Source organism: Carassius auratus, chromosome 31 (genome assembly GCF_003368295.1).
Source record: "Carassius auratus strain Wakin chromosome 31, ASM336829v1, whole genome shotgun sequence".
NCBI lineage: Eukaryota > Metazoa > Chordata > Actinopteri > Cypriniformes > Cyprinidae > Carassius > Carassius auratus.
Window position 1 is genome coordinate 14068413 of NC_039273.1, and position 17212 is coordinate 14085624.

The following is a 17212-nucleotide window of genomic DNA, read 5'->3' on the forward strand; positions in this document are numbered from 1 at the left end:
TATGTCTTGTTACACCCACAGAGAACAGACTAAAGCAAAGAGACTTTTTCGATAGGTTTGGAAAGCATCAAAGCAGCGAAACAAATTCAGCTGCCATTTCACACACAGAAGTTGATAAAGATCACAAAGCAGGTCCTTTAACCACAGGTTTCTCTAGGATAAAGTCCCTTTCCTTAAAGCTCAAACAAGGATGGGGGAAGAGCACTCCTATTGATTTTTGAGAGAAGGCTCTGTGATTTGGGAGTGCTATAAACTAAGGAGGCTGATACTCTGTTTGTACAAGTGGAAGATTACAGAGAGAGTGGCTGTGCCAGTGGCCTCAGCTATAAAATCTGGCACATTAAACAAGCCCAGAGTCACTCTTATAATTCATATATCATAGACAGTGAAAGTAAAGGCCTGGTGGATCTGCTGAATGATTAAAAAAAGTTAAAATCAAGTTAATCAGCCAGAAGCAACATTAGCTGGAATGTACATTAGTGCGCGTGTGTTTGTGTCAACAGAGCAAAATTCAGCATTTAACAAACAGGGACACTTTGAATGTATGAACTGGAATATGAATTGAAATGACAGGATTTTCATTACACAAATGCTAACCCAAAATCATTTGCATTAAAGTAATTATGTATATTTGTTTCTTGACATGTAATTTTTTTTTTCTCAGTACTGTAAATTGTAGGTTCAGCACAGTTGAAACAAATAACACGCCTTTAACCTCCGATTATTATACAGCACCACAAAATATACACCATGCTGAATTAAAATAATTTTATAGAATATTTTAACACCAAAATCTGTATATATTGGCGATCTACTACAATAAATAAGTGAAAAAATTAATACTACTAATTAAATATAAAAATAAATAAATAAATAAATATTTTGTTTTATATTATTAAAGTCTTTCTCCCTCTCTCTCTCTCTCTCTCTCTCTCTCTCTCTCTTTGTGTGTGTGATGGTCTGAATTGATCAGATACATGCATTTTCTTGAAAATAAAATAAAATTAAATAAAAAATGTATAATGACAGTTAATTCTTTACATACTGTATAGAAAAACAAAGCATAGAAATATAAATAGAAAATACTTTGAAAAAAATCTTTGGTGGCACTTGAAATGTTTATTATTAATATTATGTTATCTAACATATTTCTGGTTAGAAAAAAAAAGTTAATTAATAAATTCTCCTATGAGAAACAAATTACCCATCATGGAAATTTGGAAAATCCAAAAATTTTAAGATCTTCAAGTTCCAAATAATTTAATGTTCATTTAAAATAAATATTTCTACAATAACAGTAAATTTGTGATCTCTTATTTTGTCATTAAAAAGTCTATGAACACTGGAAACACACCAAAGTCTTTACATAATAGCTGCCCACTAGGTGATGATTTAAACTCTTCTACACATATCCCACGCTCACGCTGTCATAAATGACCAAATGAGCAGGCAGATATCACAGCAACTGAGACTGATCCTGAGATTTAACCCCGATACCAGAAACTACTTTTCTCTCTAACACTGTGTTTTCCCTGCCTGTATAAATTTTTCAAGTCTACTTACAAAAGCTTTCAGACTCCTTTCTGTTACTTGTAGCTCTCACAAAGTACTTTTACAAAGATCTGCACTTAGACTATATTTTATTTAGGAAAAACTTACCTGCCACTTCAAAAGTGTGCAGATGCATGACCTTTAAAAATGTGTGCCTATCAGTGAGTGTAGCTGTTGGTGTGCTTTAAATGTGAGTCTACATATTTCTCATTGTGTGTGTGTGTGTGTGTGTGTGTGTGTGTGTGTGTGTGTGTACATTTGCAGTACTTGTTGGCATACCAGGCTTACTTTGCTGAGAGCAACATACTGTATCAATGGCCTCTGCGTTTGCCTGAACTGAGGTCAAAGCCAGTTTTGCTCTTTAGAAAAACAGAGCTATTGGCTCAGACACTGACATGTGACCTCTTGACCCGTCATCACTTGGATTCCCTCAGGAATTTCTGCAGCGATGCTCTATCATGACTATGTGTCTTAGGCATATCTGTGGCTCAGATTCAAAGCCTCTCTCTCTGCATGATACATGTACTTATTTGTTATAATTTGTGTAAAATGCGGTACATCAAATAAGTAGGGTTCCAAAAGCTTAGTATTTATAATACAGTGGCCAAACAATAGCCCGCCAGCATCACTGCTATCCCATGAGGCCATGGGAACAGAGGAAGTGTCAGATCGGCAACATTAAAGACACATGGCAGAGAAAAGCATAACGAGCGTAAACACCACTGGTAGAAATAACTAGTTTCTTTCCATGCAAAATATCAACAAATGGACATGATCAGACATTACTGTAGCTATCAGGATATTGCAAATACTTACAGAGCTCAATTTATGCGAGAGTTTTTTGCAGAGCTGTGTTTGTGCAGACTTTATGCTCAATAATAATTTTAAAAGAATGCCTGTCGAGGACTCTGGAGATCAGCAAATGGAATTCTGACCCCAGAGACGAAAAGAGGAATAGAGACCGCTTGCCAAAAGCAGGGTGTTTCTAGTTCAGAGAAAGGACTCTCCATTATTAAGCTTTAGCCATGTAATAAGGCGAGATCTATCTGTGGTGCTGTTTGCCAACAGGAGGGACTTGTGCTTGCTCCAAATGCGACAGCATTGATTCCGAATGCACTGGCCTACATTCATTGTGTGTTGAACCATTTAGTAAAGTGCCCTAGGGCTCAACTTGAGTGTCTGCTCTTAACTTCATTTGATATCTATTAATGATATGGGTCATTATAATTTTAGACTATAACACTTTCCAAAAATGAGAAATGACTGGTACACTTACACATTTCGGTTTGATTTTCATCTGTCTCGTTGTGCAACTTAAATTAGTTAATCTGCTTCAGTTTTTTTTACATGTATAATATATATATATTAGGGGTGTAACGGTACGTGTATTCGTACCGGACCGTTTCGGTACAGGGCTTTTGGTACGGTGCACGTGTGTACCGAATGACGGAATGCAATATTTTGCGCACAGAACATACTGTAGGTACATATTAATGACGCCTATTTTTCACGTGACACGCAAGCGTGTTGGAGGCATTTCCAGGCAAAATAGAATAGGAAAATATGTTTATATGTCATTTTGTACACAAATACATATTAATTCATGACACTTTGATGTTTGAAAGTCTATAGGTTGACATAAATTCAGATATAAATGTAATTTAAAAAATAAATAAATAATTATCGATTTTCAAATATTGCACTTGTCAAACATAGTCTATTTTGCCGTCAATACTGTTGACGGTGTCCTTTATCAGTAGGCTTTATATTTATGCTCAACATGAAGTATAGATATTGTTGTCATGAAGACAAGATCCTGGTCTGTCGGCGGTCTCCCTGTCACCTACAGCAGCAGGCACGGAACGGTTCTGGTGAAGCAGGCCTACAAACTGGGATTGGTAATGCTGCAATGTAATCATAGTTATTTATTTATATTTTTCATCATATTTTATTATATGATATTGGTTTGAGACTGAGAGTATTTTGTTTAGTGGAGAACTTTGCAGCAGTATTTTATTTCTTATTCTTTTTATTTTATTTTATATATATTTTATTAAAAAGTATTTTTTTAAGTGTATAGTACTTAACAACCTGCAGTTTAATGTTTGCATTTCTTTCCCTTACTGTACCGAAAATGAACCGAACCGTGACTTTAAAACCGAGGTACGTACCGAACCGTGATTTTTGATTTTTGATATATATATAAAATTATTTCTGCTGTATACACCTATTCCAATTCAGCCACTGACTTAGCAGAGTTATACATACTAAATTGCACTAAAATGGAGAAACTTGCTGTGAACCACATTCAATTGTTAGGATAATCTGTACTTATTTAATCTTATTAAAAGTTTTGGTCCTCAAAAATGAATGGTCACAGGTTACATGAGAGACACATAACGGTTGATTCTTTTTTTGTTTAGATCGGTAATATATTCACTGGAGGAGCAGAAATAGACATGGTAACTGGCAATATTGTAATAATAATTAATTCCTTACATTTATATAGTGCTTTTCTAGACACTCAAAGCGCTTACATAGTCAGGGGGTATCTCCTCATCCACCACCAGTGTATATATATATATTGTGTTAAAAATGTAAGCTACTCAATATTACCGTAACATTTACGGAGCATTTGTATAAATGTTATGCTATATTATATTAAATGCAACCATTTTAAAACTGGTGAAGCTTTCAGAATGTCTTTAATGTAATGTGGTTGGAGGTGGTTTGGTAGTGTGTGTGTGTAATGACTGTACCTGCGGTGTGCGTGGTTTGTATGGTGAGCTGTTCTCTAGGTCAGCCAGGATGCTGGTCAGAGAGTCGATCTCAGCATCCAGACTAGAACGTCTCTCTTCTAGAGTTTTCGCAGGTCCTTTTATCTGAAACACACAGACACAGTAACCTGTAATGAAATTAGGTCTTTTAGAAAGAAGGTTGCTCTACATTGGCTAACCCACTTAATCACACTTGAACAAAGCATGCTAAAATAAAATAAAAACGACTAAAACGACTATACACAAAGAAGGCAATTTAACACTCAAATACGGTACATAATCCACTGTGGGCTACTATTACACAAAACCTTAAGCATTAGAGCAATTGGTGATTTTTTTTGTCTTTGTGTTTTGGGCCTTTTACATGTTCATTAAAATTAATCGTGGCCTCAGACAATTGGCTGAAAGTGAATTACTGTAACAACAAGAGACGATTGTCTGGGAGAACGTCTTTAGGAGAAAATCTCAGTGATGTGAAAGAATAAACAAAGAACAAATAATGCTTTGTTGGTGAGACAGCTCATCTCATATTAATTGAATCACCCTTCAGCTCTCTCTCCCTCTCACTCTGTTTTCACTCTACTTAAAAGTTTCACTGTCTCCCAAACCGACAATAACAGCTTCACTCTCACAGTTCTATTCACACTTTCAGGTTTCTTTTAAAGATGTTTACACTCAAGTAGCACGACATATCAATACATCAATATCCCGACCTCACTTAATCTAAATATTGGGACTCACTTGTTTCATGTGTTGTGCAAAGTGTTTCCAAGTCTCCTGGTAAGCATGCAACATCTTCTGAATGAGAATACAGTCTTTTGTGCCATTATAAATTATGAAAAGCATAGCAATGTGGTGAGCTTACAAGTATTATAAGTCTAGCAATACTGGACTTTCAACATTTCATTTAGAGGTCCCAATGTAAAGTTGGATGAAGATGCTTTCCTCTGTGATTTCAATATATTAAATGAATAAATAAATAAATAAATAAATAATACTATGTGTGTGTGTGTGTGTGTGTGTGTGTGTGTGTGTGTGTGTGTGTATGTAATGAATATATTATGAATTAAAATTAACCGTGGCCTCAAACAAGCAGTGGCCCACATTGATACTAAAGTAAATGGGCAAATTAATGACAATAGTTTCTAATACAAAATACTGTAAGGCAAACTAAGGTCCTCCTAACTATTCTCAAGCAAAATCTGTATATATTATATATATATATATAATAATTGACTCTAAAGTCTAAGGGCCCTATTTTAATGATCTAAGTCCATGGTGTAAAGCGCATGGTGCAGGTGCACTCAGGGCATGTCGGAATCCATTTTTGCTAGTTTAACGATGGGAAACGATTGGCGCACCCGGGTGCATGGTCTAAATGTGTTGACCCTGTTCTCTTAATGAGTAATGGGTGATTTTTGGGCATAAAGTGCAATAAACCAATCAGAGTCCCAATTCCTTTAAGAGCCAGTTGATGACGGATTTCCTATATACATGGCGGAATTTGCAAGTGCAAAGACAGAATGCGTCTCCAGAGAGGAAACAGAGCTGCTTGTGCACGAGCAAATAGGTAGCATAAGGGGCCGTTCACATATCGCGTCTTTTGCGTGCTCAAGTTCGTTATTTCCAATGTAGGCGCACGGTATGCGCGCTCATAATGGAAGCGACGTGGCTCGTTTTTTCCAGGCGCGTCCGCACCGCATCGAGTTAAAAACATCTCAACTTTTCAGAATGCAGCAAGCGCACCGCGGGTCATGTGACAAGAAATAGAACATTTGCTATTTAAACGGGAAAATGAGAACTGCGTTGGACTGAAACTAGCAAACACACTTGCGCCACGCCTTGCGCCACGCCTTGCGCCACGCCTTGCGCCGCATTGCGCAGGGTATATGACAGGGCCCTCTGTCTTGGATGAGCAATACATCTGCAATCTCCAACTCCTGTCATTTATGTCGGAGATGAAGCAAAGAACTAAATTTTTGAAGACATTTGAGGAATGTCAGCTATGTGACAAAAAAAAGGGTGTGAGGGGCAGAATTTGACAGCATTCTCGCTCCTCATCAAAGGGAGCACAACCTTCTCCCCACATGGCTGAAGGACACTGATATCTCTTCTTATCCTCTGTGGCTTCTTCTTTCTTTTCCCTCATCTTTACATGACACCAGATAAATCAAATTCTTTCATGTGCATTGACATAGCTTGTGAATAGTTTTTGTTTGTAAGTATTCAACAGTGAGGTCATGACATATATTGTGGTTTTGAAATAAGGAACATTCTTTCTTTTTTAAATAATAATAATAATAATAATAATAATAATGATTTGTGCATATAGTGCAATCAAGGGGACACCCCCAGTACTTCTCTGGCTGAACAAAGAGAAAAAGCAACAGAATAATATACGACCGTTCAAAATTTGGGGTTGGTAAGATATTTTTTATGTTTCTGAAAGAAGTCACTTTTATAGTACAATAGTAAAATAAATTAAAATAACTGTTTTCTATAATTGTAATATATTAAAAAAATGTAATTTATTCCTTTGATTTTCAGCAGTATTAATACAGTCTTCAGTGGCACATGATCTTTCAGAAAGCATTCTAAATGTTTGTGGAGCTAAATCCTAACTAATATTGTTCTACACTGATTGGCTCTATATTTTTTGGTTTACTTTAGTCTGCCCTCATCTTTCAGGAAAGGAGAGGAGAGCTCATAGACCAGGATCAGGGACTGACTCTTGATATAATGTTATCTGTTTGGATTACCTGTCACAACCTATTACAACCCTAACATGCCTCCATTTGTAGCAGGACAGGCCCTAAAAAGCTTCCTGCTTCCTGAGCAAAGGGCGAACAGAGGTTTGCATCATTAATGCTAAGGTCCTGAACTAAGGTGAACTTGAACTTAAAGCGGTGGGGGGATTAATTAAGAATGAATTGTGCCTGCTGATTGTGCAGTTTATTTACACCTGCTGTTTGTGTTGTTCAGTGACAGATTCACTAAATGAATTATGCAAAACATTTAATGGGCACAAACATGGTTACAATGCTGAATGCTATTTGCATAGTGCTATTCCCAATCTTCAATTCCATTCTCACATACAAAGTTATAATGCTCTTCTCCATCATTTTGATCAGATGATAGCCTGTCCATATCCCAAAACATAACGCTGACAATAACAAGGTTCAGTTCCCAGAGATTGCATGAACTGATTACATGCACTCTATGACAATTTGGACAAAGCATCTGTCAAATGTAAATATCAGGAAAACTTCTGCCATGACTGAAAGAAATAGGCAGGCAGATATGCTGGTTTCTGAAGATGCACAAGATATAATAAGCTTAGTTTACATAAAAAGAAGGTTTATTTGTGCCTAAGAAAATATGTGTAAATACACATACTGCAGTACAATTTCAGCACATGCAGAGCCTGTTTAAAAAAGATTGCATTGACAAACTACATGCAACAGTTGCGTAAATGTCTAGTGAATTGATTTAGAACTGTTTTAGAACAGTTTATGTAAATAAGGGAAATAAATGCAAAGTTAGTCCCATATGATTATGTGATCAAAAGCACCTTCTGAGGCTATTTTCACAGTGCAATTCCCTGTATAGTTTAATTTTTAATTACACTGTGTGCTGCAAATTATAAAAGGTTCAAGACGTTTTATTTTTTTTAGGCATGTTCCTATAGCAACCAACCAAGATTGAGTCATGCACGCACCACAAAAAGATCAAAAACAGTTTACAGAAATAAAATACTGTAATAACACAAAGCCTTTGGAAAATGCACACTTACACATGTAAGCATTTTTCCCTTTAGCCCCTAATTTGTGAGCCATTTAGGTGAATTATATAAATTACATTAGGAGAACTGGTCAGTCGGTTCAATAGCAGAACATGGTGTGATGAAAAGAAAAGGCATACTATAGCAATCAAATCAAGCACTTCCATCGGTTATGTAAGCCATCCTTTTGCATTCTGGTAAGCACCGTTTAAAGAGAGGAAGCTGATTTAAGTGCTGAGTTTAATGAAAAACCACAGAGACAGATAAACGAAGTTAAATAAAGACTGCATGTGTTGCTACGTGTTCTGTTACGGGAAATAAAACAATTTAGGCCAAGTATCATTTGATTATTCATGTTCACCACACTACTCCGGCCTCTTCCTCTTGTTAGTTCTGCTTAGGAGCAGAAATAATTCAACATCCCCTTTTTCATTCATGAAAGATGTAGAAAACTGGAATTAGGGAAAGCTGCTGGTCGAGCATATTACCGCTCGTTTTCGGTAAAGTACCCACAACACGTGAACACGCACATACTATTATCAGAATCAAAAACGAATGTCTCCATCGACCTTTTCTGTGTCACAAACCATCTTCTGTCACTGATCTCCTCTTGTCTGAGATGTAAAGCTGGTTAAACTGACTCCAAAATGCCATTCATTGCAGAGGAATCAAGATCTCACTGCTACAGTCTGATGTGATGTCTTTTCTGTACTAGTCTAATTATCCACCGTCTGACTCCGCTGACTCCATAGAGCTAGATCAACAAATGCGCTGATTCCCTCCGGACAGGCTTCCTCCCTTCGTTCGTGGGAAAGAGATCCAGTGGAGGGTTTTAACAGAGCAGAGAACATACCTGTATAATCACATTCTGAGTGGCAGTTAAAGCAGCCTTATTAATCTATATCTATATCTATATATATCTATATATATATATATATATATATATATATATATATATATATATATATATATATATATATATATATATATATATATATATATACACATTATTATCTGTCCATGCATTTCCTGGGAATTCGTTGGGTATAGAAATATAGACAGTATGTATTGAATGTGTTGAAAATGTGTAATTACAATGAATATTACTCAGAAACAGCTTTTGAGACTGTAGTTTAATGGATGGGCAATCACTGTTTGTTTATTAAGGAGGACAGTATTCCTTAGGGAGAAAATGACTCAGGTGAACCTATAGGTGTCAGCCTTCCCTGTGCCCTCACTCATTTCTAAATGAGTGGCAAATGAACTAAAGAGAGATGTTAAAAACTAGGACACAAGCAGAGTAAACAGCCACAAAAAAAGACACAGATCTGGCCGGCGTTTTGACGGTTTGCCGGTAACACATGAAAAGGGATATGAAACTTTCAATTGTCCTAAATTTGTATTCTGGGATCTGAGATCACACTGAAAATCATTTATAGAAATCTGATTTAAAACAGTAAAGTTCTGGAATATATATATATATATATATATATATAAAAGGGAGATACATTTATGATTCTGCACTTTTTCATTTCAGGTCACTAATCAATTCATCATGTGAATGTTGTACAAAAGCTCATATTTATTTGCTTCCACTGAAGCACATCATTTGGAACACTAACAAATCATGTTTGTTTTTCAAAAGCTTGTGCAGTTCATGCCAGCTTGAGTGCATGATGTAAACAAAACAGAGCGGTGGGGGGCATTCTAAATACTCATTACTAAGTACATATTAAATACTAAATGCTATCACCAAGACATTGTTTTATTTAATATGTCATTTGTAATATAAATGTCAATGTAATGAACATTTTCACAAAATTGACTTTTGGGCATCACTGGAGGGTCATACCATACAGTATATTGTGATGAGCGGTTAAGCAAATCTCACCTGAAAGCCGAGGGAGGCCTCATCCATTGCTGGGGGAGGTGGGAAGCTGGATGGAGACGGGTTTGGGTCAGTGACAGGTGGAGGAGGTGGGGGATAGTCTCCTGTAAAAAATAAAAAATAAATAAAAATAAAACCAGACACAACAAAAAATACATTTCAAGGCAAGACACCCCATGAGTCAATGTGAAAAACTCTTCCTCAGGGATGAATCAAATCACAACAGGTCAGAGTGGGTGGAAAACTTTGTCAAATCTGATAGATCAAGCTGACATAAATCTGACACACCTGGATGTCACAAAGAATGACAGATAGAACGCTTTACGGAAAATAATACTTTGACATAACACAATGATTAAAGACCTTTTTTTATAATATACATACATACAGTACATACATACATACACACACACACACACACACACACACACACATATACATATATATATATATATATATATATATATATATATATATATATATATATATATATATATATATACACAGTGTCCTTACAAAATACCGTATAATAAATACTTAAAAGTCTTAGTGTGCGCAGAAATTGAAAGGAGGGAGGCTTACACACTCTTACCATATTGTCCCTGATAGATTAACGCATTTAACAGCAGCCATTTGGTTAACTAAGCATAAGCTGTAGTAAGTAGGTGTTTGTAAAGATTGAAAATCTAAGTACTGTGCTCAAAACAAGTGAGATGGGATATTTGTCCAGCCAAGAGGATGGCAACAAGCCAATCGCTGAGTTGTAAAGTCCACAGCTAATCCAGGGATTGGGATCCACTGCATGTTTCAGGCAGGATCAAGATTTGCTCTCTAAATTATATTCTGATTTGGCTGCGCTCTGCGTCCAATTTAGGACTGAATAATTTGACCGTCTAAGTACCAATCCTGACATGAGCTTTTCAAATTACAACCTTTTAGGGGAGGCAGTGGGAATTCACTGCTGTATCATGATGAGCCTTTGAAGATACTTTGATCTATTTTTTTCCAATCTTATTTTAAGTTTTTATCTGTCTTTTTGATCTAATTGATGTGATAAATGTTGTTACCCTGAGTCTACTGGCCAAATTAATTATTTGGTCTCGAAATGTCTACAATCCTGAAATGTGAATGCAGACAGAAAAATATCACATACTCAATTTTTTTGAACAGTGTAATATTTCTGTGAACATGGCATAAAAAAATTCCCCAAAGGCACAAGAGCACTTTACGTGAACAGTTTATGTAATAACCTCATGACCTCTGTAAAATCTCGTAAGCACTCTGACCATGGCATCTTAGGCATTCCAAAATAAAAAATAAATAAAATCTCTATTCCTACTTTTCTCTGCCTTAGCTTACATCCTAAAGTCACTTGTCAGTTGCAAGTTGATACAAAATTAATATCTTAAGTTCCTTAATATCTTATGTCTCTCCGACATCCAATGATGTTTGGATTTCTCAATTCAGGGCAACACGAGAGATGTAAATGTTTCAAAGACGGCATGATTTATTGAGGAGGCCTGGAAGAACAGGGCAAAGAGAGACCAAGAGAGGGAGGTGTGGGACAGTACCACTCATGCAGTGCCTCGAAATACAGAGAAAAGTGAAAGAGGAAGATAGTCTTTAACTAAACATGGCTGAGAACAAACATCAAGTGTCAGATATCACCAACCAAATAAAAAAACAGCTATTTTCCATTTGAGTAAAATGAAAGCATACATTTTTAAGAAAATTATAAGCATGAAGGACCAATAAATACACCGTGATTTACTAAATAAATAATGACTGTTAGATAGACAGCACTGTAACCTCTGAACGTTTAACAGTTAATGCATTTTCACTCAAAAAGCAAATATCATAGAGATGACCTGATGATATTATAATAACTCTGTTCCAAAAACTAGTGCGCTGCCCACACAAGTATCCTCTCTTATCTGCACTCCCAATGCAAAGACTGATATAAAAGCTAAACTAATTCATTGTTTTAGCCACCTTCTAAGGCAGCAACACAATATCTTTCACACAGAAGTCAATCCCACAATGCATTGTGACATGCTCAGTGGAAAAATGGTGGCAAAGAAAACACTAAAAATAACTATAATGGTTTAAAAATATATTAAGCATCACAACTGTTTTCAACATTGTTAAAAATAGAAATATTACTTGAGCAAATGGGCATATCAGAATGATTTGTGAAGTATCGTATGAAAATTTCTACTGAAAATGCAACTTTGCCATCACAGGAATTATAATTTTAAAATATAATAAAATGTAAAAGTTATTTGAATTGTAATAATGTTTCACAATATTATTGTTTTTACTATATTATAGAAAGCAGTTGTCTATATGGGCAGCCACAGCAAGGCAGATAAGCAGAGTTATAACCTGTTATTTTCCTCTCACAGATGCACATGAGAACAAACGGTAACACTTGCATGGCCTCCCATCAGGTCAACAGAGCATGTAACATCACATGATGGCCAACTTGTGCCTGACAACTACGAGGCTTCATTCACTCACAGCTAATGCTAAGTAAAGTAAATCAAGTACGGATATTATATATTTGATCAGTAGGTGTCTGTGGTGTGAGGTCAGCAAGTTCGGGCCATGTTGTCTGGTTGCTGGTTCTGCTATAGGGAGACCAGGGGGCCCCGTGCCATGAATGAGAGAAGCTCCATTTATGCGGCCCGGGAAGCGAAGGCAGTTCTTACTCGCTAATGAGACAAGCAGCAAGAACACCTACTTATTACCACACATTTCCACTCAACTCTTTATTGAGCAATTACACTCAAGTACCGGCTTTGTGAGAGCCAAATTCTAATCAGTAATTAAAGTTATTTGAGAGGACCATGAGAGGTATAATTGATAATCAGGAATATGAATGTTGTTAAGGGCTGAGAAAAAAAAAACAAAAAACAAAAAAAAGAGGAAAAAGAAAAACGAGCTCTAGATGAAGCCAGCGGAGCATAAGAGCAGAGATGAAATACACTTCCTGTAACGGGACGATTATGTGTGCATTTCAGATGTGATCCGTAAAAAAGGGTTTTATTCCAATCCAATCATGTGCTTATGCAGATGTATTATGTGTTTGCATACACAGTAAATGCTTGTTTCTTAACACTGCCTGCACCACAATTTTATTCTCTGCACTGAAAAGGGTGGTGATTGAAAAAGTGTCAAGATTATTCTATAAACTTAAAGTGTGCCTTGCTATTGACTCAATTTTACAGTATCTAATGCAAGCAGTTTTAACCGCTTCCAGAGTAGCTTTAAGATCAATCAAGGACTGAAAAATCTACATATTGAACCTACTGTACATAACACACAATTTTGCACAAGGCAACAAAATAGTTACAGAGCATTATTCCCACTGACACCAATGGATTTGCACACGTGAACTTGTATGTGTCATGATCCATTCCCTGCTCACCACCAGAGGTTACCACACACACCACTCAGACATTCACCCTGGACTCAATTTCCCAAGATCCCCTCTGATTACACACTCACCTGTTTCCAAAAGGTTGCACTCACTCAGTATTGTGCTCAGGTGCTCAGTATTGGTTAGCCTTGTATTCTGTTTCATAGTCTTGTTATTCTGACCCTAGCCTGTTTATCTCGCCTCTGATCTTTTGCTGCTTGCCTTTATCAATTGCCTGTATTGGATTATTCTCTTGCCTTGCCCTCTGGATACTGTTTGCTGGTGTACGACCTTTGCCTGTCTGACTATGCTCTTTGTTTGAATAAAAGCTGCAATTGGATCCAACACGACCCTGACTGTTACAGTATGTACTAAAATTCTGTACATGCCGATGCTTTTTCTACTGTCACTGTGTACTTAATATTGTAATTGTAATATTACAACTTAAATAGTTTTTTGTAGTTGTCATTGTTTGCTTTCTTTGTTGTTTTTAGATGTTTTATGTCTGAAACTGCTGGAGAAAATTACAGCAGAAGTTTTCAAATGTATCAATTGCAAGAATCCTCAAATTTGATATCCACCTGCGAGGGGCTCCTGTCTTAAAATATAAAGTCAGTTATACATCTCCATGTAATATTCCATGTACCCATTTAAGAAAAATGTATATTTACAGCAAATACTATATAAACACATAATATTCATATAAAATATATGAAGATAAATTTTATATGGACATGTTTTTCCAAAACTGTACTGTATTTTACTCTCATTGTACTAAATCCAAAACAAATTATTTAAGTTACCTGAAAATATATTTACTTCATGTCAACATTGTATATATTATGATGTATAAAGCTTAAGAGAAACATATTCAATTCGATTCAAATGCATTGCTATTTTCAGAATAAGTATAGTTCAAAAATAAGTTTTACTAAGAAAACTACCTTACAACACACATTAAGCAAGATAAAGGTGACTGCCATAAGGAAGAACTACGTAGGAAGAACCAGAACTAATGTTGTAATATAATAACTATAATCAATAAAGTAGAATGATGACTATAATCTTGTCATTCTATATATATAACATGTTTCATTGTATTCATTAAATGCACAGAAGTTATTTGAGGCTGAAAGTGGACAAGAGGAAATTAATCTTGCAATATACAAATCTCTGTTTGAACTCTGTGTAACCTTTGTCCATCAGGCATTAATACTGACACAATATCAACTGACAAAGATACCATTTCAAGAGAACATCTATTCTCGTATTATGAGATGAAAATCTCCACACTGGCAATCATAAAACAAGAAGAGCTTTCCGTGGAATGTCACTTTTGTAATCTGTGCAGCACGTTGCATGTTTATTTGGTACATATTTAGATGCATGACATTTTTGTCTGCGCTCCAAATTCCCCAATGAATTTGATTTACAGCAGAAGTTCAAGCAGAAGCAACTTTGCACCGGCATTTAAACACACCGCAGTAAACAAAATGAATGGCTGGGCGCATTTGGCAGCAAGGATCTCCAGTTTAGTCATAACTGGCATGAAACTCATCTGTAAAAAAAAACATCTCTAGCCTGCCCTAAAATAGACACACAAATCAAACCACAAACAAAATGAACAAAAAAAAATGCTTACTGATGATCAACAAATTATAAACAGTTGATTTTTTTTTTTTACTCATATTTACCTGTTTTATTACTGACATTATTATGGTTTTATTTTATTTAATTATATAATCCTTCAGGGCAGAATTCAATTGTATTTAAAAGAAACTAAAATACTATATATATATATATATATATATATATATATATATATATATATATATATATATATATATATATAAATAAATAAAATAAATGAAGAAATTCAAATACAAATGAAGTACAATGGGCAACATAAATCTATAATCCCTCACAGGCCTAGAAGAATAAAGTGTTATAATTACCATAGTGACATGTCCAATGGTTTATCTTTGTGGAGAAGCTCTCAAAATGTGCTACAGCAGGGAGGCATCCTAAATGCAGTATTTTATCTGTAATTACTCCTCCGTATTCTCTCTAGCATCCGCTGCAGCTCTGAGGTTCAGTCCTGCTCTTAATTAACTGTAATATACAACAGACTGATTTATGGCTTCATTTGGCTGGAAACGCCACTCTGAGTTTAAGGTTTTTGGACATGTCCCTCTCGAAGTATAGAGGAGCCGACAGTGCTGGTTTGTGGAGATCTGACAGGAATTGGAGAGATGGAAAAGAGAGTTTTTAAATTTAGAGACATAAAAGGAGGATTAAACTATTGTGCAGGAAAAATGGAACAAGTACAATGGAGAGGTGCTGCCCTAAAATCTACAATCCCAGCAGTGTGATCTTCAATAATAAGGACCTCTTGAAGCACCATTCTGAATAATTTCTCTACTACCAGTGAAAATAGAACACTGTGAAAAAAAACTGAACTTAAATGAAAACTATCAGGGTTGTAATGAGAATCATTTTGATTTAAAGAGCCAAATGGAAACTCATAGTGCCATTTATTTTTAATTCTCACGCAGGGATGGATCTTGTAAATCCGCAGAACACGTTCCAGTCTAGAACCATGGGGCTTCAGTACAAAGTGCAACTGACAAAATGGAGGTTTCGGTGAAAGTGGAAACACGGGATTTGAAAAGTGAAACATCAGTCCAAAAATGCTAAAGAGATCAGCAGAGAGCAGTGCAGTCCACTCGCTGAAAATAAAAGAGGAATGCAGGCTGGAGGAGAATGAGGGGTTTGTATCAAGTGGAGGGAATTTACTACGTAATTTAAGGCAGGCAGGTCACATGGCAGATGAAGAGGGGTTACTGGTTCATGTGAGGACATGTGAGGACACACAACCCAAACGGGTGCCAGATTCTCTGATTTGCTTGGAATTCATATTGGCAAGGCCCAAACACAGTTTACAGAGGGCACATGCGCTAGTGGTCCTGTTCTGTAATAACATGTTCTTAGTGTCAAGACATTTGATGTTGATTTCAAAACCATGGCATGTATCTACATAGAATCTGATGGGCAAAATAAAAATAGAGCAATTCTAAGTTATCTTAGACTTGGACCGCATTATCTATCTCTATTTTAGTTATCTAAAGCAATAATAATGTAATATGCATAATATGCATATGTAAAGCATTATTTTTTCAGATAATATTTTAGAAATTTATTTTGGCTTCAGTAAAATTACATAATTATGATGTAAGTTTTAAAAACACAATCACACAATTTTATTTCATTTTTTACACAATACACAAGGTTTTATACATTAATACCTGTATATAGTGCAGCTGTTTTTATGTTTTAGCTCATACAGAGATATTTGGTTCATATTTGGTTATTAATAATAATAATAATAATAATAATAATACTTACCTGTTATAGACTATGATGTGTATTTGTTTTATTGTGTGTACTAACTAAAATGCACATCTCTTCCTGTTGGTGTTTAATGCAAACTGACACACATCTTTCAAATTCCTACATCTTAACTTCCTGCGGCTAATCTGTGCTTTCATTTTTCAGAATTGATTTCTGTTATGCCGGTAAGCCTTCGAAAAACATCGCTGGATTGCATATTTGCTTTTCAAATACATGCAAGTTGGAGGTTTATGAAAAATTAGGACAAATCAAACAGCTTCAGTTTCATTTGTGACAATCTCATTTGGCTCCTTATGTCCTTGCGTGGCTCAAGTGAGACATGAAACTTCAAGCAGGGGCCTGAATTAAGCTGACTAAAAACCCTCATGTCTTTAAGATGCATG

At 35.8% G+C, this 17212-nt stretch overlaps 1 protein-coding gene across 3 annotated transcripts in view; it reads right to left on the reverse strand.

Annotated features, from left to right (window-relative positions):
* The window catches only part of LOC113050613 (lipoma-preferred partner homolog), a 167298-nt gene that overhangs the window by 80686 nt on the left and 69400 nt on the right, over positions 1 to 17212 (reverse strand). For all 3 annotated transcript variants that reach the window (XM_026213779.1, XM_026213777.1, XM_026213778.1), the window contains 2 exons: positions 10001 to 10101; positions 4311 to 4433 (listed from right to left, as the gene is read on the reverse strand). In XM_026213779.1, coding sequence (XP_026069564.1) covers positions 4311 to 4433; positions 10001 to 10101 — 224 coding nt within the window. The remainder of the gene's footprint in view (positions 1 to 4310; positions 4434 to 10000; positions 10102 to 17212) is intronic.